This window comes from Labrus bergylta, chromosome 11 (assembly GCF_963930695.1).
Source record: "Labrus bergylta chromosome 11, fLabBer1.1, whole genome shotgun sequence".
Lineage (NCBI taxonomy): Eukaryota > Metazoa > Chordata > Actinopteri > Labriformes > Labridae > Labrus > Labrus bergylta.
The window spans coordinates 20,026,341-20,050,907 of NC_089205.1; the positions used below are offsets into that span (position 1 = coordinate 20,026,341).

The 24,567-nt window shown below is 43.1% G+C and overlaps 2 protein-coding genes across 2 annotated transcripts; both read right to left on the minus strand.

The window, feature by feature from the left end:
* Positions 1–3,269: 3,269 nt before the first annotated feature.
* On the minus strand, positions 3,270–7,023 carry LOC109985791 (extracellular calcium-sensing receptor-like). The gene is made up of 9 exons (XM_020636196.2): positions 6,914–7,023; positions 6,327–6,621; positions 6,089–6,175; positions 5,642–5,911; positions 5,311–5,517; positions 4,956–5,231; positions 4,484–4,711; positions 4,254–4,377; positions 3,270–4,183 (listed from the first exon to the last, which is right to left on the minus strand). Exons 1-9 carry the CDS (start codon positions 7,021–7,023, stop codon positions 3,270–3,272), a joined length of 2,511 nt encoding a protein of 836 aa, XP_020491852.2.
* Positions 7,024–15,142: 8,119 nt separating this feature from the next.
* Positions 15,143–20,926, minus strand: LOC109985790 (extracellular calcium-sensing receptor-like). The gene is made up of 11 exons (XM_020636195.2): positions 20,905–20,926; positions 20,312–20,339; positions 19,348–19,491; positions 18,766–19,060; positions 18,530–18,616; positions 18,092–18,361; positions 17,471–17,677; positions 17,117–17,392; positions 16,347–16,574; positions 16,134–16,257; positions 15,143–16,056 (listed from the first exon to the last, which is right to left on the minus strand). The coding sequence occupies exons 3-11, from the start codon at positions 19,455–19,457 to the stop codon at positions 15,143–15,145; spliced, it is 2,511 nt and encodes an 836-aa protein (XP_020491851.2). The 5' UTR covers positions 19,458–19,491; positions 20,312–20,339; positions 20,905–20,926.
* Between the last annotated feature and the right edge of the window lie 3,641 nt (positions 20,927–24,567).

The window sequence follows — 24,567 nt, forward strand, 5'->3', positions numbered from 1 at the left end:
TAATTTGGTAAATGTGCGCTCTTTGTACAATGGTATTACATTAAATATCAACAATAAACACAAAAATAAACAAATAAGCAAAGACTAATATGTACAAGGCTAAATAGGATAATATAAGATAATAGTGCAGTGGTGAGTAGTGCAAAGATGCCGAAGTAAACATGAGGTAGTTTTTACAGTATTTAAATTAAAAAGTGTGCGTATATGATAATTTAAATTAAATAATATATGTATATTCTGCTAGGAGAATTGTAACATTGTATATGTTCATTCACAGTGACAGTTTTGTTCCAGGGTTATTTCACAGCGACAGGTCTGACACTCTGTGACTGTTTAGCGTACATCAAAGTGACAGCCTGGGGGAAGAAACTGTTCTTATGACAGGTTGTTTTTGCGTACAGTGATCTGTAACGCCTGCCAGAGGGGAGGAGTTTGAAAAGTTTGTGCCCAGGAAGTGAGGGGTCTGCAGTGATACTACCTGCCAGTTTCCTGGCCTGGGACCAGTACAAGTCCTGGATGGGGGGCAGGTCGACACCAATTATTTTTTCTGCAGTCCTGATTGTCCATTGCAGTCTGTGTCTGTCCAGTTTGGTTGCAGAACCAAACCAGAGAGTAATAGAGGTGCACAGAACAGACTGGATTATGGACGTGTAGAACATGATCAGCAGCTCCTGGGGCAGGTTGAACTTCCTTAGCTGACGCAGGAAGTACATCCTCTGCTGGGCCTTCTTTTTGATTGTGTCTATGTGGGAGGTCCACTTCAGGTCAAGGGAGATTGTGGAACCCAGGAACCTGGAAGACTCCACAGTAGACACTGAAGTCCACTGTCATCTCCACAGTCTTGAGCGGGTTCAGCTCCAGATGGTTCTGACTGCACCAGAGAGCCAGCTGTTCCACCTCCCATCTGTAAGCAGACTCATCTCCGTTCTGGATGAGACAGATGACGGTGGTGTCGTCTGCGAATTTCAGGAGTTTCACAGAAGGATCCCCTGAGGTGCAGTCACTGGTGTAGGGGGAGAAGAGCAGTGGGGAGAGAACACACCCCTGGGGGGCGGCAGTGTTAATGGTCCGGGTGCTGGATGTGATGCTTCCCAGCCTCACCTGCTGCCTCCTGTCAGTCAGGAAGTTGGTGATCCACTGACAGGTGGAGGTCGGAACTGTGAGCTTGGTGAGCTTTACAGTACAGGATGTCCGAGATGATGGTGTTGGAGGCCAAGCTGAAGTCCACAAACAGGATCCTAGCGTAGGTCCCTGGAGAGTCGAGGTGATGCAGGATGTAGTTCAGTCCCATGTTGACTGCATCATCCACCGACCTGTTTGCTGCAGGGGGTCCAGCAGGGGACCTGTGATGTCCTTCAGGTGGCTCAACACCAGTCTCTCAAAGGACTTGAGGTCTGAGGCAATGGTTCTCTGCCAGAAAACAGTGGATTGCTCTCTTCGTGTGGAGCGTGAGTCCTTGGCCCAAGTGAAGGAGTTTAAGTATCTCGGGTCTTGTTCACGAGTGAGGGTGTGGTTGAAGGTCAAGGTCAAGATCAAGGTTTCTTTATTCGTCTCCCTAGGGAGAAATTTGTCTCGGATACTGGGAAATTTCTGCATGGACAATACATCAAAACAATATAAACACAGTAATTACAAATGTGCAAAAACATTAGCTTATTGCTGCTACAGTTTACCCAAGCGTCTACTTAAGTATCCGTACATATACACACACACACACACACACACACACACGCACACACGCACACACACACACACACACACACGCACACACGCACACACGCACACACACACACACACACACACACACACAGACACACACACACACACGCACACACACACACGCACACACACACACACGCACACACACACACACACGCACACACACACTCCTACAATCAGAGGCGCATGCACATGCACACTGTGCACATGTACACATGCCACTCTTACCCTTACGGTTTCATACATGGCTACAGTTACCGGTACATTGGGGGCCTACTGTTTTTCTGTTCATCCTCTATTATTTGCTCATTAATGAACTTAACTGAGAAAGGAACTAATGAGTTTTTGAAGCGATTGTGTTTACATAGAGGAACCCTGTACCTTCTCCCTGAGTTCAACAAAACATATTCGGAGTGCAATAAATGGGAAGTGTTCGATGAAATGCCATTGGCCTGTGTGATGGTAGCCTGCTCAAAAATATCCTGGGGGGCAAGAGGGGCACACATTCCCATGATCTTGCCTGCTGTCTTAACCAGGCTGAGGATCTGAGCTTTATATTTTACTGTTAGAATACCAAACCAGCTGTTGATACCATACCGTAAAATGGACTCTATTGTTGCTCTGTAAAAAATATTATTATAAATATTATTATATATTTTTACATACACCAGTTGAACGTGAGATAGACAGACTGATTGGCTCAGCATCGGCAGCAATGCAGGCATTGTGCTGGACCGTTGTGGTGAAGAGGGAGCTAAGTCTGAAAGCCAAGCTCTGAATTTAACGGTCTATCTTAATTTTTACCCATACCTATGGTCATTAGCTATCGGTAGTGACCGAAAGAATAAGATCGCAGATACAAGTGGCCAAAATCAGCTTTCTCTGGAAGGTGGCTGGGCTCAGCTCTTAGCCTGGAGAGAAGGAAGTCTGGTCCGACTTACTAAATGCGACCATTTGTTCTACTGTGGAGAAGCCTAAGTGTCTCCTATGATAAATTTCTATCATCATCTATGATGTTACAGTGGTTATATTGAAACATCAGAAGGCATGAAAGATGATGTAGCAGCATATTCATTTAATTATATTTTACCACACAGTTACAGTTCATAGTAATATTGCATTAAAAACACTCGATGTCCTTCTTTGGGATCAATTATGGGAGTTACATAAAAAGATGAATGTTAAGGGGGATTTTGTCATGGCTATTTTTAACAGTAGGGGCTCACATTGGGACCTAACGTGTTGTTTTGTACCAAGACATCTGTGCAAATAAATGGATTGTACGGTAGAACATGTTCAGCAGGGGATTCATGTGGCACCATTCATTTTGAGGTTTTTTCCCTGAAACTGCAGTGTTGTGTGATCAGATAGTGTACTGAAGAGCAGGAAAAGTTGGAAAACGGGTGTATGCATTGGTATAATATATTCAAGACAAACTACTGTCATGCCAAGTAAAAAGTAATCCTGTATTGTTTAGTGGTGTTAGGGTTATGTATTGAGTTTATGTATTGTTGTGTTTTTGAACAAATCAGTGTCCCTTACACAGTGTTTTATGACTTTGTAGCACCTTTTCCCATGATTGCTTTCTTTGTGTTCCTTTCTGGTCTCAGTAGGATTATGTAACATTTGGGTCCAAACAGTGCCACCAACAGACCAAAACTGGAGGAAAGAATGGCAAATACCTCTACTGCATCTGCATATTTCCCTGGTGAGTTGACATATGCAGGGACAAAGGCAACCCACACAGCACCAAAAATAAGCATACTGAAAGTGATGAGTTTGGCCTCATTGAAGTTGTCAGGGAGATTCCTTGCCAGAAATGCAAGCAGGAAGCTGAGGATTGCCAGCAAGCCAATATAACCAAGTAATACTGCAAACCCAACTGTAGACCCCACTACACACTCATAAACTATTTTGTCATTGTGATAAAGAGTGTTTTTATGAGGTGTCGGCGAGGAAGTCACAAGCCAAGCAATGCAAATTGCTGCTTGAACAGATGTTAGAACCAGGACTGTCCCCCTCTGTTGCATGGCACCAAACCACTTGAGAACAGCCCCACTTCCTGGCTTGGAGGCCTTGAACACAGCAAGAACCACCATAGTTTTCACCAGAATACATGAGACACAAAGCACAAAGACAATCCCAAATCCTGCATGTCTCAACTGGCACGTCCATAGTCTGGGGCGGCCGATAAACAGCAGTGAACACAGGAAACATAGTTTAAGTGACACTAGGAGGAGGAAACTCAGTTCGGAATTGTTGGCTCGAACCATGGGTGTGCTGCGATGATGGATGAAGATTATCAGGACGACAGCACAGAGAAATGTGCCCAGCAACGATGTGGTTGTCAAGCAGATACCCAAAGGCTCATGATAAGAGAGAAACTCGGTTTTCTTAGGAACACAGTGGTCATGCCGGTCGTTTGACCAATAGTCCTCTGGACAACTGATGCATTCCATAGAGTCTAGGGAAACAAGTGAGTTATTGTCCTTCATATTCAACATGTCTTTAAAATATTGAACATAAACACCAACCAGTCTCATTGCTGATTTTTCCCTCAGAACAAGGAACACAGTCGAAACAGCACTCAGGCTCCCCTTTCTTTCTTGCCATGCGAGTACCTGGAGCACAGCTCTCACTGCATACTGAGCGAGGTGGCTGTATGGGGGGAAAAAAATCTTTAATTCTACAAGACTGCTATAGTGACTTTCAATAGGCCTAAAAGGGAAAGGTTTTAGAAAAATAAACAGACAACAGAAATTACCTCTTTAGGTTTAAAGTTCCAGAATATTTTATTTTCATCAATTGTGAGTTCTTCTCCTTTGGAGAGTGACCTCTTAACCTCTCCCACACCATGAACTTTAGTTCTGCCATCAGGGAGCCACTGCCAGTTCATGATATCATAGATTGGCAAGGCATCACCATTTTCATTAAATGAAACATTATCACCAAATGACGTGGTGAAGTTGACCTTCTGTAAATAATGAACAAGCTACAAATGGGAAAAGACAAAGAAACTTGTTTCTGCATCCCCTATTAAAATACATATTAAATAATAAAGAAAAGAAAGAAATAAAGTTTTAAAATTCTATATGTATTTCTTAGTGTTCGGATGTCAGGCATAATTCTTTACCATTAGTATTTTTTTAACATCAACTTTCTGTGATTTAAATCCCCAAATTTGTAGTAGATTATAATTCAGTGAAGGTTTTATGAATACTAAATTTGTATCACACCTGCCATGGCTCCATTCTTTGTAAACTGGCACAGCCGTCCCCACTGAAAGGCCCTGTTCCTGGCACACAGCGCAGCATATCATCCAGGGCATATGCCAGAGCATACACAGCCTTGTACACATTGTACTCTGGCCTGAGCTCTGACGTATCCAATAACTCTGTCCCTGCACTCTCTAGATCTTCCTGCCCAGTGCATAATTCTCCCTCCGCTTCAATCCAACTTGCCGGAGCGGGTGCAAATGCACACTGAAATGTGTACTCCCAGAAATGCTTCACCTGAGAAAGAAAATACTTTTTATTTTTACATGAAATGAACTCGAAATTTGAGTGCTGAAACAAGGAAAAGGGTCATTACTAAGCTATTTCCATAGCTGTTGTTGTAGTTTTGGTCAGGACGTATTTGTAGGAGGAATTCCCTGAGACCTGGTATTTCTCCTCGACGGATGGCGATTCCCAGTGTGCCATCCAAGTAAGGCATGAGATGCGGGGTCTGGAGCACAGTGGATGCTGTCCAGGCTTCACTTGCCATCCACTGCCGGCCGGTCACATTTTGCCTCACAACCTTAAAATTTCACCATAGTGAAAATGATAATTCACATTGACATACAACTGAGTATTATGCAAGTAAATGAGCATTTAGATTTTAGTTTAATCATATCATCAAGCAAATATGTAATACTTCTTACCTCTTCCATAAGATGAATCATGTGAATCTCATGTGCAAAAACAATGACCACACGGGCTGTAGATGTTTTAATCAAATTCACAATCCTTCTAAGTTCTGTTGGGTCATTGCCCCAGGGCAGAATCTCTGTGTAGGCCAGACAACCTTGACCAGACTGTGCCAAGTCTGACTGGAAGGAGCGGGCAGCATGAAGTCCATAGTCATCATCACTGACCAGAAGGCCTACCCAATTCCAGCTGAAGTGGTTTAGAATCTGGATCATAGCACGCACCTGATTATATTGATAGAATAATGGAATTTATATACAGTATATAGTTCAGTTCTTGGCATAAAAACAAAAAGATAGATGCTTCATAAAATCCACATAAATTTACTAAATACACAAAAAAGCCCTTATGCAATGCAAGTAAATATGTACCAAAGTCTGTGCTTTGCTGATTCAATGTACCTGGAAAGTATCACTTGGAATTGTTCTAAAGAAGGATGGAAAGCGTTTTCGATCACTCAGGCAGGGACATGTGGCAAAGTAACTCACCTGTGAATGAAAAGTGAATGCACAAGGGATTTTCATTTTCATGTAGACTAGTCAATAATTAAAGACACTAAATCTGAAATTTTCTTGAAATAGAGCACATGAAAATATCCTCAGTTGGCACGTTGAAAAAGAGAGAATATATCAAACTTACAATGGGCAATTGGAATAAACCTATCACATCAGACGTGGCAATAGTAAAAGTTGAATATGAATCACCAACAATCCCCAAGACTGGATTGGACCCCACACAGGTCTCATCCAAAAGAATCTGCTCCTCTTGACCACTGGCCAGTGACAGAGAAGCACGAAATGCTATTCCAAGTGTGGCACAGTTGTCATAAAGACTGTATCCCAGAGTAACATTAGGTAGCAGGTTGGGGTTTTTGTTGATCTCATTTATAGCAAATGCCATGGTTTGAGCATGCCTGAATCCTAGAATATCAAAGCTAACACACAGAATGGCACCATTAACAAAAAGCAAATTATACATATCCCTCATCATCATCATCCGTGCATGAGAACCTGGTAAAACATACACCAAACAGGCAGGCATTTGTTACTTTCAACCATCTGTAAACCTTGGTAAAAAAATTAATGAACACATTTTAACACACTTTATATTCATACTTTATACATGTCATTTATTGAGCAGTTCCTTTAACATCACATCTCACCTAAATACATAGGTTATAGAAGAATAAATGAAACAATTACATGATGTGAATTTGTACAACTCACCCTTGGCACCTCGGCTGATTAGGCTCAGAGGTGAAGGAAAGCTCAGGAAAGATGGATGAGTAGTGGACCTCAAACAGTCCACCAAGAACAACATCGCCCTCCATGTGCATACCAATGAGATTAAATTTTTTCCGTAATTTACAAAGTGGGGAAAAAGAGTGAATTACAGGTAGAAAGAAAGAAGAAGAGAACATCAAAACCAATGGGAGTATGTTAGCAAATGCACCCATAGCTTGTCTCCTCCTTCGACCAGTTTTCTATCCGTTTGCACATCACTTTATTTTATACATGGAACTATGTCATCCCCTTTCATTTAACGTCACCATTTGTTTAATTTGTCAAACCAACCAGTTTTGCAGGATGTTGTAGAGGGAGGACCAATGTCAAATTTTGTTTATATATAATATATTTTTATTTATTAAAATATACTGTATGTATAGAAGATTGCTTCTGTATCTTTAATAAATTCTAAATGGATTTGATCGTTATAGCTTAAGATATCAGTATCCAATTGTTATGTGCTTTCCTGGTAGCAAGTGGTCAAGCACATGATGTTTTTACGAGTGTCATTGGGAAAAAGTATAAAGTTTTGTGATGGGATAATCTCATGTATTTTAAGTGACGACAGTCATCTTAAATACCGTATTTTCCGCACTATAAGGCGCACTTAAAAGCCTTTAATTTTCTCAAAAAACGACAGTGCGCCTTATAATCCGGAGCGCCTTATATATGGATCAATTGGTTAATTGGTTGATCCATACTGGTTGTACACGGCGCTCAGCGACACTGACTCGGATAATGACGAGAGGGAGCCGGGCATGTTGGATGCCGTACTCGCCCAACTGTTCAATTCGGACACTGAAGAAGAAGATTTCGAGGGATTCGTGGACGGGGAATGAACTGAAAAAGTGAGCTTTAGGTGTTATACGTAACTGAACAATGTTGAGTTATGCACTAACACAGGGGTGCCCAACCTTTTTTGAACCAAGATCTACTTTTAAAGTTACCAGTCTGCCGAGATCTACCAGTCCACATAGTGAGCCATAGCCTTTACCAACAGCCTACAAACGCATTTAATACTCACACAACAAACAGAAAATAATAAATGAGAGTTCTGTAAAAAATAATGCAGACTACAGACTACAGCAGGCTGCTGTGAGATGATTTTGCTTTTGTTAAATTAGCTGCAGACACGGTGAGAGTGAACGGAGTAAAGTCCAACCGACTGTTTGACCGGGTCACGTGTGTTCCCACCTCGGTCCGTACGGATCACGGATCAACTGTGTGCTGTAGCACTAAAAGTAAAAAGGTTCGCGTGGTGGCTGGCGCTCCAGTGCAAGTGTGTGTGTGTGTGTGTGTGTGTGTGTGTGTGTGTGTGTGTGTGTGTGTGTGTGTGTGGGTGTGTGTGTGTGTGTGTGTGTGTGTGCACGTGTGCGTTTGCGTTTGCGCTGTTTGTTGGTGTGTCTCGTCCCCCGCGATGCTCACAGTCATGACAGCAGAGAGGAGCAGAGAAAAGTAGCTGCAGCTTCATCAAATGCGCTTAATACTCGTAGCATAGTTTCTATATATGACTTTTTGGTAAAACATTTACCCCCCCGGTTTTACCTGCACGTCATTGCGCATGCCTGCACTCTCTCTTGCGCGCGCTCTCTCTCTCTCTCTATCTCCGCCGCTCGCTCTCTCATGCACGCAGCAATTTCATGAATAAATGAAAAATTAATTACACACAGGTCGGAAGTATACTTGGGTTCCCAACACAGGTATCGTGTGTGGGAAACAGTGCAATGAGATGAAATTGAAATCACTTTTCTATTTTACAATTGTATTTTATATTGACAAAACATCTCGCAATCGACTGAGAATCAGTCAGCGATCTACCTGTCGATCGCGATCGACTGTTTGGGCACCCCTGCACTAACGTTTGACTTAGCGGTATCAGACTGTGTTTCTTTCACGTGTTTACAACTGAACAAGGCTGGGAGATATTGTGAATATGCACATTAACGTTTGAACAACGTTGAGTTATTGTGAATGCACTACGTATAAAACTACGTTTTGGGAGTTAAGAGAAACGTCAAAGAAATAATTTATTATTTGGGGAAATCGTCTTATGTACTTTTGTTTTTGTAGTTTTATACGTTACGTTTTATACGTATTTATATTTATATATTCACAATATCTCCCAGCCTTGTTCAGTTGTAAACACGTTCTATTCTATGCGCCTTATAATCCGGTGCGCCCTATATATGAAAACAGTTCTAAAATAGGCCATTCATTGAAGGTGCGCCTTATAATCCGGTGCGCCTTATAGTGCGGAAAATACGGTAATTGAGACCAAATATCAGCAATGTTCAGCAAGACCGATCAATAAGCGTAAAACGTAGCACAAACTAACCTTGAAGTCCAGTAGGTGGGAGCAGTATACCAAGGCATTCTGTACTGACTCTAATTTCAGAAAGACTGGCAAGTAAATACTTACATTAGTATGTTTTTTTTTTAAATACTAGCAAAATACTGAGTATTTTTGCTAATACAAATCTAATTCATCAGGGTGTTAGGTGTTTCATTTAAACTCCTAAAATTATAAAATGACTGTGATTCTCACAAAATCTTTGAATTGTCTCTTTGGTTATCCGGTTTATAGTCCCTGGCACCTGGTAGATTTAGATTAAGCATTGGGTTTAAGAGTTTTGTTTAGCAACCGACTTATCAAACCAGTGTGATTAAAGGAAAGATACACGATACCATCCTTGATTGGTACCATCCTCTATTTCAACCCTGCTCAGAACAAGCTATTTCTGTGTCTATGGCGTTAAATGCAAGTGAGCTGTGTCTGACCACGCCCCTCTAGATTTGTTTGGGTGGCTTGGGCTCTCTTGCACCATGCCCTGTTGTTTACAGTGAGAAGGCTAATTCAAAGGGTAAACAACAAGCTGTGGGAGTGTCATCTACCTGGGGGAGGGGTTACTTCCCTTTTTGATGTCACAAATGGGAAAATCTCACAACAATCTGTTTGAGCACACATTTTCAGAAAATTGGAGTAGTCAAAAGACAGAGAGGGCGTACTTTTCTTGTAACAAGGGGGTTTGACTAGGGACACATATTACTGTTCAAAAAACATTGTAAAGTGTATTTGTATAATATTTGATCTTTAACCATGGAAATAGAAACTGGCTACAGATTGAAAAGTATATGAAAACAGTTAAAGTGAATGATACAACTGAGCTGTCTGGAACTTTTTTGAAGTAAAATGAGTCATTAAAAGGCACAGATTTGTTGTTTATTTCCATCACTCACTAGACACTACGGTGGATCAACTAAGGTGACAAAATGGCATGCGATTATTTGTATTAAATTATTCTAATAATAATAATAAGAACTTAGATTTATATAGCGCCTTTCATGAAACCCAAGGACGCTTTACAAAGTGTGTGTGTGTGTGTGTGTGTGTGTGTGTGTGTGTGTGTGGGGGGGGGGGTGTTTGAGGAGGTTTTTAAAGATGACCAGGGATGCAGCAGTGTGGATTTCGGTGGGGAGAGAGTTCCAGAGGGTGGGGGCTGAGGCACTGAAGGCTCTGTCACCAAAAGATCGCAGTTTGGTGTGGGGGGTGGAGAGCTGGCCTGTGACTGAGAACCGCAGCTGTCGGGACGGGGTGTAGGGATGGAGGAGGTCGGTGAGGTACGGTGATGCTAGACCATGGAGAGATTTGTAGGTGAGTAGGAGGAGTTTATATTGAATGCGGGACTTGATCGGGAGCCAGTGGAGGTTAATGAGGGTGGGGGTGATGTACTGCCAGGGCTTGGTGCGTGTAAGGACCCTGGCAGCGGAGTTTTGGATATATTGGAGTCTGTTCAGGGCAGTGTTTGGTAGCCCGAACAGAACTCCATTGCAGTAGTCCAGGTGTGAAGTGATGAAGGCGTGAATGAGGGTCTCTGCGACAGGGTCAGGGAGTGAGGACCGGAGTCGAGAGATGTTTTTGAGGTGGAAGAAGGCGGATTTGGTGATGGACTTAATGTGGGATTTAAAAGAGAGGGTGGAGTCCAAGATGACGCCAAGGTTACGAACCTTGGGTGAAGGGTGGATGGAGCAGTCGTCCACAATGAGGAGGAGATCTCCAACCTTCCTGAGCAGTGCCTTGTGGGCCACAACCATGAGCTCAGTCTTGCTGCTGTTAAGTTTGAGGACATCCAGGTTTTGATGTCCTGCAGGCAGTTGACTAGTGACTGGGGGGGGAGCATAGTGGAAGGAAGGGTGCTGAGGTAAAGTTGTGTGTCATCGGCGTAGGAGTGGAAATTGAGACCATGTTGGCGGATTATCAGACCGAGGGGGAGCATGTAGATAGTGAAGAGAAGAGGGCCAAGCAAAGAACCTTGCGGTACTCCTTGGTTAAATGGGGCTAGGGAGGAGCTGGAGCTAAGATAAGATAAGATAATCCTTTATTTATCCCGCAATGGGGAAATTTGGTTTGGGATCCGGAGAGTCGTCAGTTCAAGTCCCGGTGCGGACAAAATATGGAAGTTGGTCTGGTAGCTGGAGAGGTGCCAGATCACCTCCTGAGCACTGCAGAGGTGCCCTTGAGCAAGGCACCAAATCCCCTCCCCAACATCAGCTCAGGAGCACCCGCTGTGAGCTGCTTAGTCACTCTGGCTTCTCTCCATTAGTGCATGTCCATAGGATCCTGTTTCTGCATGTGTGTGTGTATTTCGGCCTATGTGTGTGTTCATGACTTACAGAGTGTAAAAACTGAAATTTCCCCTTGTGGGGATCAATAAAAGTAAATCTAATCTAATAATATAACATTATTATTGCACAGAGTCTAGGAAGGAAGGACCTGCGGTATCTCTCCTTCTGACACCGCGGGTGGTGAAGCCTGCTGCTGAAGGAGCTGCCCAGAGCTGTTACAGTTCCATGCAGGGGGTGAGAAACGTTCTCCATCAGGGATGATAGCTTTGCCGTCATCCTTCTGTCTCCCACCACCTCAACAGGGTCCAGGGGTCAGCCCAGGACAGAGCTGGCCTTCTTCACTAGTTTGTTAAGTCTGTTCCTGTCTGCAGCCCTAGTGCTGCTGCTCCAGCAGACCACTCCGTACAGGATGGCTGATGCCACCACAGAGTCCTAAAAAGTCCTCAGGAGTGCTCCCTGCACACCAAAGGACCTGAGTCTCCTCAGCAGATGAAGTCTGCTCTGGCCTTTCTTGTAGAGAGTTTGTGTGTTATCAGTCCAGTCCAGCTTATTGTTCAGGTGAACACCCAGGTACTTATAAGAGTCCACTATCTCAATGTCCTTTCCCTGGATGTTCACCGGTGTGGGAGAAGTGGGAGAAGTGGGAGAAGTGGGAGAAGTAGGTCTGCGCCTGCGGAAGTCCACCACCAGCTCTTTGGTTTTACCCGTGTTGATCTGGAGGCAGTTCCGTTGGCACCAGTCCACAAAGTCCAGCTTGAGTTCTCTGTACTCCCCCTCGTCCCCATCAGTGATGAGGCCAACAATGGCAGAGTCATCAGAGAACTTCTGCAGGTGACAGTTAGGTGTCTTATGGGAGAAGTCTGCAGTGTACAGGGTGAAAAGAAGGGAGCCAAGACGGTCCCCTGTGGGGCCCCTGTGCTGCAGATGACCTGGTCAGTGTTCAGGTCATTCACCCATTTCTGATTCCTAACCAGTTCAGTGTTGGAGTCCTTGTGACCTGAAATGGTTTCCAGGCCCTTCCAGACTCCGCTGACAGCTGTTCCTCCATCTTCCTCCTGTAAATGCGTTTTCCCTCCCTGAGCCGTCGAACGGTTTGCCAGAATCACCTTGATGCCAACCGAAAGTCCTTCTCCAGAGCCTCCCTGAACTCCTCCCACACCCGGGTTTTTGCTTCCACAACCACTGAAGCCACAGCCCTCTGAGCCACCCTATACCTCTCAGCTGATTCCAGAGACCCCTGGGCTTCCTTCACAACTGGTGTCCACCAGGTAGCCGCCACGACAGCCACAAACGGTCTTCTGACCGCAACTCCTAGCCTCTGCTTCCACAATGGAGGCTTTGAATAATGACAACTCGGACTCCATTTCCCTCCCCTGGGCTTCCTCCTCAGCTCTCTCTGCACAGTCTTCATCTCCTCCTTGTCTCCTGACTTAAAAGCCCTCTTTTTGTCCTTGAGGAGGACCTTTATTTCAGGAGTAATCCACGGTTTGCTGTTGGCAAAACAACGTACAGTCCTGGTGGGTATGGTGTGATCCACAGAGAAATTAATATAGTCTGTAATGCAGTGTGTGAGACTGTCAATGTTCTCCCCATGGTCATCACAGAACACTTCCCACACAGTTGTCTCAAAACAGTCCTCGGGGAGAACGGGGACACCTGGAGGCGGGTGACTGGGAGGAAAGGCCTGCCCGATCTGAACCCGAGTGGTGTTTGGTTGTTGTCGCTAGTCATGGATTGGCCATAATGAACACCATATTCGAACATAGGAATGTTGATAAGTGTATCTTGTACCAGAGCACCCTAGGCCAAAGATCGATGATTGACCTTGTAGTTGTTTTATCAGATCTGCGGTTGTTTGTTCTGGAGAGGAACAGGGCTTTTAACTGATCACCAACTGGTGATGAGTTGGATGAAATAGCGGGGAAGGCTGCTGGACAGACCTGGCAAACCCAAACGTGTAGTGCGGGTGAACTGGGACCGTCTGACAGAGAACCCTGTCCATGGGGTCTTCAACTCCCACCTCCGGAGGAATTTCTCTTTTATCCCAGGGAAGGGAAAGCAGGGTTGCCCCAGGCTGTTATTAGCAGGGGTGGAGAACTGCTAACCCGGACTGGAGACACCGTGGGCTGTGGAAGGAATACTTTGAGGAACTCCTGAATCCAGACTACACGTCCTCTGAAGAGGAGGCAGAGAAAAGATCAGGGGGAAGCCCTACCACTAACCTTGGCAGAGGTCACTGAGGCAGTTAGAAAGTTCCCTTTAGAGGTCTTCCGGGCACGCCCAACTGGGAGTAGACTCTGGGGCAGGCCCAGAATACGCTGGAGGGATTATATATCCCCTCTAGCCTGGGAACTCCTGGAAATCCTCCAGGAGGAGCTGGAAACGTTGCTAGGGGAGAGGGAAGTCTGGGTTGCTGCTGCCACCGCAACAATGATTCAAGCTTTTTGCCAGGTGTTAAACTATTCTACAAGATCTTGGATAGTTGCGACAATGTCCACACCATCCTGCAAGATCTTTTCTCTTTAGTTGGGCACTCCAAAGATATGAGGATGAAGACAGGGATAGCCATATTTGGTACTGTAGAGTGACCATACATTCAGATGACTGGACATAGTCGAGCCCCAGAAAGAGTCTGGCCAAGTATTACATCATACTATACGTGTACTGTTAATGACATTTCTCCTTAATCAAGTAATAAATATTATTTTTAGTCTCTTGAGTCCTTCTTCTTATTGTCAAGCTTCATGAAAATGTCACTGTATAATAGAACAGCATTATATGTTTTGGAAACACTTTTTCTGCCAAGAAGACAATTTCTAATGTGAAAATATTGAAGGTGTGACTCCATTTTGGCAAAAACATCAAATTCCTCAAACTGACATCCTAGATCTTAACTAAAAATCCATGGTGTGTAATAGAAGCATGCAAAAATAGATGCATATTAGAATTTTATCAAGTGTAATTGGTTATAGACTGAGGTACTGACACCACAATGTGACCATGTATTCTACTGTGGAGAAGCCTAAGTGTCTCCTATGAAAATGTTCTATTAGCATCAATGATGTTACAGTGATTATATTTAAAAGTCAAAAGTCATGAAAGATAATGAAGCAGCATGTTCATTTAATCATATTTTAGGACACAGTTATGGTTAATAATAATATTGTATCAAAAACAGTGGATGTCCATCCTTGGGATCTATTATTGCAGTTACATAAAAAGATTAATGTTGAGGGTGATTTTGACATGGCTGTTTTTAACAGCGGTGCTCACACGGGTTATGGAGAAACCCTAGGAGTGTGATATGATCTGAACTAATGTGTTGGTTTGTAACTCAACTTCTGTACAAATAATGGATTATATGGTAGAACATGTTCAGCAAGGGATTCATGTGGCACCATTCAATTTGTGGTTATTTCCTCTAAACTGCAGTGTTGTATGATCAGATGGTCTCCTGAAGAGGATATGTAAGAAAAACTACTGTCATACCAAGAAAAAAAATTACCCTTATTGTTGTGTTTATGTAAAGATTTTGTACACAGTGTTTTATGACTTTGTAGCACCTCTCCCCATGATTGCTTTCTTTGTGTTCCTCTCTGGTCTTAGTAGGATTATGAAACATTTGGGTCCAAACAGTGCCACCAACAGACCAAAACTGGAGGCAAGGATGGCAAATACCTCTACTGCATCTGAATATTTCCCTGGTGAGTTGACATAGGCAGGGACAAAGGCCCCCCACACAGCACAGAAAATAAGCATACTGAAAGTGATGAGTTTGGCCTCATTGAAGTTGTCAGGAAGATTCCTTGCCAGAAATGCAAGCAGGAAGCTGAGGATTGCCAATACGCCAATATAGCCAAGTAATACTGCAAACCCAACTGTAGACCCCACTACACACTCATAAACTATTTTGTCATTGTGATAAAGAGTGTTTTTATGAGGTGTTGGCGGGGAAGTCACAAGCCAAGCAGTGCAAATTGCTGCTTGAACAGATGTTAGAACCAGGACTGTCCCTCTCTGTTGCATGGCACCAAACCACTTGAGAACAGCGCCACCTCCTGGCTTGGAGTCTTTGAACACAGCAAGAACAACCATAGTCTTTACCAAAATACATGAGACACAAAGCACAAAGATAATCCCAAATCCCGCATGTCTTAATTTGCACGTCCATAGTCTGGGGCGGCCGATAAACAGAAGTGAACACAGGAAACATAGTTTAAGTGACACTAGGAGGAGGAAACTCAGTTCGGAATTGTTGGCTCGAACCATGGGTGTGCTGCGATGATGGATGAAGATTATCAGGACGACAGCACAGAGAAATGTGCCCAGCAACGATGTGGTTGTCAAGCAGATACCCAAAGGCTCATGATAAGAGAGAAACTCGGTTTTCTTAGGAACACAGTGGTCATGCCGGTCGTTTGACCAATAGTCCTCTGGACAACTGATGCATTCCATAGAGTCTAGGGAAACAAGTGAGTTATTGCCATTCATATTCAACATACAGTATGTCTCAAAAATATTGAACATAAACACCAACCAGTCTCATTGCTGATTTTTCCCTCAGAACAAGGAACACAGTCGAAACAGCACTCAGGTTGCCCTTTCTTTCTTGCCATGCGAGTACCTGGAGCACAGCTCTCACTGCATACTGAGCGAGGTGGCTGTGTTGGTAAAAAGTATCTTTAATTCTAGAATACTGCTATAATGACTTTCATTAGGCCTAAAAGGGAAAGGTTTCGAAATAAATTACCTCTTTGGGTTCGAAGTTCCAGAATATTTTGTTTTCATCAATTGTGAGTTCTTCTCCTTTGGGGTGTGACCTCTTAACCTCTCCCACACCATGAACTTTAGTTTTGACATCAGGGAGCCAATGCCAGTTCATGATATCATAGATTGGCAAGACATCACCCTTGTCATCAAATGAAACAATATCACCAAATGATGTGGTGAAGTTGACCTTTTGTAAATAATGAACAAGCTACAAATGGGAAAAGACAAAGAAAAATCAGTACAACAAACTATTTTAAAAGAGTAAACATTTTCAAGTTACTTGGTCTGCATCACCATTAAAACATATTACAACGTTTGTATTTGAATGCAAGTTGTAAAAGTCTACATCCACTTTTCTTGTGTCAAACAAAACATTTAATCAAAAACAACATAATACTTAAACAAATGTTTAATTAATTGATGAAAAGGATAGATTATTATGAAGTTGTTCCACGGTACTTTAACTTGTACAGTAGGCCTAATTCAGGAAAAGAGTCACTTCATGTTTTACTTGCGGCTGTTATTGATACGAACTTACATTTCTAGTGGACATTGAAAAATATATTTCAGAAAGGAATAAAAGTCTATATCCACTTGTTATTGTATTTTTGTAAATGTTTTTAAGCCAGACATTATTCTTTACTATTATTATTATTTTTTTTACAAGAACTTTCTGTGATTTCAAACGCCACATGTTGTGGTACATCATGGTGCAATGCAGGTTTTATGATGACTAAACTTGCATCACACCTGCCAAGGCTCCATTCTTTGCAAACTGGCACAGCTGTGACCACTGAAAGGTCCTGTTCCTGGCACACAGCGTAGCATATTATCTAGGGCATGCCCCAGCGCATACACAGCCTTGTACACATTGTAGTCTGGCCTCAGCTCTGACGTATCCAACAACTCTGTCCCTGCACTCTCTAGATCTTCCTGCCCAGTGCATAATGCTCCGTCCGCTTCAATCCAACCTGCCGGAGCGGGTCCAATTGTGCACTGAAATGTGTACTCCCAAAACTGCTTCACCTGGGGAAGAAAATCAAAAAAATTTAAAATGACATAAATTTGAAATTTGAGTGCCGAGATGAAGATAAGGGTCATTACTATGCTATTTCCATAGCTGTTGTTGTAGTTTTGGTCAGGACGTATTTGTAGGAGGAATTCCCTGAGACCTGGTATTTCTCCTCGCCGGATAGCGATTCCCAGTGTGCCACGCAGGTAAGGCATGAGATGCGGGGCCTGGAGCACAGTGGATGCTGTCCAGGCTTCACTTGCCATCCACTGCCGGCCGGTCACATTTTGCCTCACAACCTGTGAATTGCACCATACTGAAAATAATAATTCACATTGACAAGCAACTGAATGTTACGCAAGTATCTAAGCATATATATATATTAGTTTAATAAAATCATTAAAGGACAGTTTTAAACCACTGTCATATTGATTTTCTTTTGGTTAAAGAAATTCAATAAATTAATCATAATAAAATAATCATAATCAAAATTTACAGTAGTAACTGGCACTAACATTTAATAGCTAAACGGTCAAATTGTAAAACAGTCATTAATGCAAATATCTGTTTTATGCATACAAGTGAATATATACATGTTTTACATTCAATCATCAAAACTTTTATCTGCAAAAAGTAGTAACTCTATTCTTACCAGAGAAAATATATCACACTCTTTAAATATATTAATCTATTTTTATATGAATATTTCTAACCTCTTCCATTAGGTGAACCATGTGAATCTCATGGGAAAAAACAATGACCACACGGGCTGTGGATCTTTTAATCAAATTCACAATCCTTCTAAGATCCATGGGGTCATTGTCCCAGGGCAGAATCTCTGTGTAGGCCAGACAACCTTGACCAGACTGTGCCAAGTCTGATTGGAAGGAGCGGGCAACATGAAGCCCGTAGTCATCATCACTGACCAGAAGGCCTACCCAAGTCCAGCTGAAGTGGTTTAGAATCTGGATCATAGCACGCACCTAATTATAGAGACAAAATAATGGAATTCATATAAATAGTTCAATGTTTGGGATAAAAAAAAATTATATCCTTCATCAAATCCACATAAATTCACTAAATACACCTACTGCTCTTATGCAATGCAAATAAATATGTACCAAAGTCTGTGCTTTGCTGTTCTAGTGTACCTGGAAAGTATCACTTGGAATTGTTCTAAAGAAGGATGGAAAACGTTTTCGATCACTCAGGCAGGGACATGTGGCATAGTAACTCACCTGTGGAAGAAAAGTGAACGCAAAAGCAGGTTTTCATTTTCATTCAGGCTGGTAAACCATGACACTAAATCTGCAATTTTCATTAAAATAGAGCACATGAAAATATTCTCAGTTGGCACGTTGAAAAAGAGAGAATATATCAAACTTACAATGGGCAATTGGAATAAACCTATCACATCAGACGTGGCAATAGTAAAAGTTGAATATGAATCACCAACAATCCCCAAGACTGGATTGGACCCCACACAGGTCTCATCCAAAAGAATCTGCTCCTCTTGACCACTGGCCAGTGACAGAGAAGCACGTAATGCTATTCCAAGTGTGGCACAGTTGTCATAAAGACTGTATCCCAGAGTAACATTAGGTAGCAGGTTGGGGTTTTTGTTGATCTCATTTATAGCAAATGCCATGGTTTGAGCACGCCTGAATCCTAGAATATCAAAGCTAACACACAGAATGGCACCATTAACAAAAAGCAAAATTACAGATATCCATAATCATCATCCGTGCATGAGAACCTGGTAAAACATACACCAAACAGGCAGGCATTTGTTACTTTGAACCATCTGTAAACCTTGGTAAAAAAAAAAGAAGCATTTTAACACACTTTTTATTTATACTTAAAACATGTCATGTACTGAGCAGTTCCTTTAACATCACATCTCACTTAAATATATAGGTCATAGAAGAATAAATGAAACAATTCTATGATGTGAATTTGTACAACTCACCCATGGCACCTCGGCTGATTAGGCTTAGAGGTGAAGGAAAGCTCAGGAAATACGGATGAGTAGTGGACCTTAAACAGTCCACCAAGAACAACATCGCCCTCCATGTGCATACCATTGAAATTAAATTTATTTCGTAATTTACAAAGTGGGGAAAAAGAGTGCATCACAGGTAGAAAGAAAGAAGAAGAGAACATCAAAACCAATGGGAGTATGTTAGCAAATGCACCCATAGCTTGTCTCCTCCTTCGACCAGTTTTCTATCCGTTTGCACATCACTTTATTTTATACATGGAACTATGTCATCCCCTTTCCTTTAACGTCACCATTTGTTTAATTTGTCACACTAACCAGTTTTGCAGGATGTTGTAGAAGGAGGACCAATGTCAAAATTGATTAAACTGCACAATAATATATCAAGATTGATTCTGTATCTTTAATAAATTCTAAACTGATTTGATCCTTATGGCTTGAGATATTAATATCCACTTCCTACAATTCTACAATTCACTTAGCAGACGCTTTCTATGTGCTTTCATTGTATCAAGAGGTCAAGCATATGATGTTTTTACAAGTTTTATTGTTAAACAGTACAGAGTTGTGATGGGAAAATGTCATGTGTTTTTAATGATGTTAGTCCTCTAAAAAAGTGAGACCGAACATCAGCAATCTACAGCAAGACTCTTTAAGAAGCATTTATAGCACAAACTAACTTTAAAGTCCAGTAGGTGGTAGAAGTATTCCAAGGCATTCCATACTGACGTCTCCAATTTCAGAATGACTGGTTAGTAAATACTCACAGTAGTATGATTTATTTTTATAGCAAAATGTTGAGATTTACTTTTGCTGTAACCCTTCCTTTTACAGTCCCTTAAGTACTTGGTAAATACCTGGTAAATATAGGGTAAGAACAGTAAATCACTGGGTAAGTTACAAACAAGGAGGTAAATACTTAGAAACGACATCTGAATTACTTGAAAACAGTCCCTTGTGTACTGGGTAAATACGAGGCAATTTAGGTCTAGTACATAATTTACTGTTCAGTAATTCAGCTGTGGTTTCTAAAAAATCACATCCCTGTTTCTAACTGTAATTACCCAGTATTTTACTTTTCTTACCCTATATTTACCTGGTATTTATCCAGTACTTAAGGGAAAACAGGACTTGCCCCAGGCTGTAATCAGCAGGGGTAGAGAACTGTTAACTCGGACTGGGGGCATCTTTGGGAGGTGGAAAGAATACTTTGAGGAAGGAACTTTACTTGAACGAGGTTACTGAGGCGGTTGGAAAGCTCCTCAGTGGCAAGGCGCAAGGTCTGGATGAGATTCCCCCCGAGATGCTAAAGGCTCTGGATATTGTTGGGCTGTCTTGGCTGACATGCCTCTTCAATGTTGCGTGGAAGTCTGGGACAGTGCTTGTGGAGTAGCATACCGGTGGTTCAGAATCAGAATCAGAATCAGCTTTATTGGCCAGGTATGCTTAAACACACAAGGAATTTTAATTTGGTAAACTGTGCTCTCTTTGTACAATGGTATAACATTAAATATCAACAATAAACACAAAAATAAACAAATAAGCAAAGACTAATATGTACAAGGCTAAATAGGATAATATAAGATAATAGTGCAGTGGTGAGTAGTGCAAAGATGCCGAAGTAAACATGAGGTAGTTTTTACAGTATTTAAATTGAAAAGTGTGCGTATATGATAATTTAAATTAAATAATATATGTATATTCTGCTAGGAGAATTGTAACATTGTATATGTTCATTCACAGTGACAGTTTTGTTCCAGGGTTATTTCACAGCGACAGGTCTGACACTCTGTGACTGTTTAGCGTACATCAAAGTGACAGCCTGGGGGAAGAAACTGTTCTTATGACAGGTTGTTTTTGCGTACAGTGATCTGTAACGCCTGCCAGAGGGGAGGAGTTTGAAAAGTTTGTGCCCAGGAAGTGAGGGGTCTGCAGTGATACTACCTGCCAGTTTCCTGGCCTGGGACCAGTACAAGTCCTGGATGGGGGCAGGTCGACACCAATTATTTTTTCTGCAGTCCTGATTGTCCGTTGCAGTCTGTGTCTGTCCAGTTTGGTTGCAGAACCAAACCAGAGAGTGATAGAGGTGCACAGAACAGACTGGATTATGGACGTGTAGAACATGATCAGCAGCTCCTGGGGCAGGTTGAACTTCCTTAGCTGACGCAGGAAGTACATCCTCTGCTGAGCCTTATTTCTGATTGTGTCTATGTGGGAGGTCCACTTCAGGTCAAGGGAGATTGTGGATCCCAGGAACCTGAAAGATTCCACAGTAGACACTGAAGTCCACTGTCATCTCCACAGTCTTGAGCGGGTTCAGCTCCAGATGGTTCTGACTGCACCAGCAAGCCAGCTGTTCCACCTCCCATCTGTAAGCAGACTCATCTCCGTTCTGGATGAGACAGATGACGGTGGTGTCGTCTGCGAATTTCAGGAGTTTCACAGAAGGATCCCCTGAGGTGCAGTCATTGGTGTAGAGGGAGAAGAGCAGTGGGGAGAGAAAACACCCCTGGGGGGCGGCAGTGCTAATGGTCCGGGTGCTGGATGTGATGCTTCCCAGCCTCACCTGCTGCCTCCTGTCAGTCAGGAAGTTGGTGATCCACTGACAGGTGGAGGCCGGAACTGTGAGCTTGGTGAGCTTTACAGTGCAGGATGTCCGAGATGATGGTGTTGGAGGCCAAGCTGAAGTCCACAAACAGGATCCTAGCGTAGGTCCCTGGAGAGTCGAGGTGATGCAGGATGTAGTTCAGTCCCATGTTGACTGCATCATCCACCGACCTGTTTGCCCGGTAGGCAAACTGCATGGGGTCCAGCAGGGGGCCTGTGATGTCCTTCAGGTGGCTCAACACCAGTCTCTCAAAGGACTTGTAGTCATTAAGTCCTGTGATGGCGGGTTTCTTCTGGACTGGAATGGTGGTGGAGCTTTTGAAGAACGAGGGCACTTCACACTCCAGCGATGTGTTGAAGATCTTTATGAAGATGGGGGCCAGGAGGGGGACACACCGTCTGGTCCTGGAGCCTTTCTGATCTTTTGCTTATTGAAGAGCTGGCTCACATCCCTTTCACAGATCTTCAGTGCAGTGGGGGGTCAGTGGGGAGGGGTTTTGTGGGGGGGAGCAGGTAGATCAGAGTCTGAGTGTTGGGATGGTGTTGATGGGCTGTTTGATGGGTGTGAAGACCTGCAGTAGAAGCTGTTGAGGTCTTCAGCCAGTCTATTGTTACTGGCAGGGTGGGTCTCCTGTAGCTTGTTACTTCTCCAGCAGGCCTTTCCAAACTTCTGAAGGGTCGTTAGCTGAGAAGCTTTGTTTTAACTTCTCAGTGTAGCTCCTCTTAGCTACCCTGCTCGCCTTTGTCAGTTTGTTTCTGGCCTGCTTGAACAGGTCCTGGTCCTCACTCCTGTAGGCCTCCTCCTTGGCCTGACGCAGCTTCCTTAGATGACGTGTAATCCAGGGCTTGTTGTTTTTGTATGTGCAGAAGGTCTTGGTCTGCACACACATGTCCTCATAGAAGCTGATGTATGATATCACAGTGTCAGTGAGTTCATTGAGATTTTCTGATGCAGTTTCAAAAACACTCCAATCAGTGCAATCGGTTTGCAGTTTATGAAAAAACTCTCCAGATTTGGGCTACATGACTGCTTCAACACTGTGACATCTGTACACCAACCTTCGTTTATGTAGAAGCATACGCCGCCTCCCCACATCTTCCCAAAAAGCTCCTTTATGCGGTCCGCTCTGAGGAGCTGAAAGTCCGGTAGGTGAAGTGAGCTGTATGGGATGTGTTCACTGAGCCAGGTTTCAATGAAACACAGGGTGGCGGATCTGCAAAAGTCAGAGTTTCTGGTATTTAGGAGCAGCAGTTCGTCCATCTTGTTAGCAAGGGAGCGGACATTCGCCAGATGGATGGATGGGAGCGCATTGTGTAATCCCCGCTGCCTCAGTTTAACGAGCGCACTTGCTCGCTTTCCCCTTCTGCAGCTTCTCCGGCAAATTCCATAGAAAGCTGCACCTCCTCCGGCAAGAATCTTCCTCTGTGGGAATATGGGGCCCCAGGCCCGTTGTTACGAGCCATCTGATCCCTGTATGGCCAAAGTGGGAGCTGTGTTGGCATCCTTGGCACAAAAGTTGGCACACTCACAGTCCGTGTTGGCCTTTGCCAATGATACAATCTCTGCTTTTTCCAGTTGATGTGGTTTTTATGGCTTCCTCATGCTGGGGCCTCCAGCAGGTATTGGGGTGGTTTGCAGCTGAGTACGAAGAGGCCGGGATAAGGGGCACCACCTCTAGGTCTGAGGCAATGGTTCTCTGCCAGAAAACAGTGGATTGCTCTCTTCGTGTGGAGAGTGAGTCCTTGGCCCAAGTGAAGGAGTTTAAGTATCTCGGGTCTTGTTCACGAGTGAGGGTATGGTTGAAGGTCAAGGTCAAGATCAAGGTTTCTTTATTCGTCTCCCTAGGGAGAAATTTGTCTCGGATACTGGGAAATTTCTGCATGGACAATACATCAAAACAATATAAACACAGTAATTACAAATGTGCAAAAACATTAGCTTATTGCTGCTACAGTTTACCCAAGCGTCTACTTAAGTATCCGTACATATATATACACACACACACACACACACACACACACACACACACACACACACACACACACTCCTACAATCAGAGGCGCATGCACATGCACACTGTGCACATGTACACATGCCACTCTTACTCTTAAGGTTTCATACATGGCTACAGTTACCGGTACATTGGGGGCCTACTGTTTTTCTGTTCATCCTCTATTATTTGCTCATTAATGAACTTAACTGAGAAAGGAACTAATGAGTTTTTGAAGTGGTTGTGTTTACATAGAGGAACCCTGTACCTTCTCCCTGAGTTCAACAAAACATATTCGGAGTGCAATAAATGGGAAGTGTTCGATGAAATGCCATTGGCCTGTGTGATGGTAGCCTGCTCAAAAATATCCTGGCGGGCAAGAGGGGCACACATTCCCATGATCTTGCCTGCTGTCTTAACCAGGCTGAGGATCTGAGCTTTATATTTTACTGTTAGAATACCAAACCAGCTGTTGATACCATACCGTAAAATGGACTCTATTGTTGCTCTGTAAAAAATATTATTATAAATATTATTATATATTTTTACATACACCAGTTGAACGTGAGATAGACAGACTGATTGGCTCAGC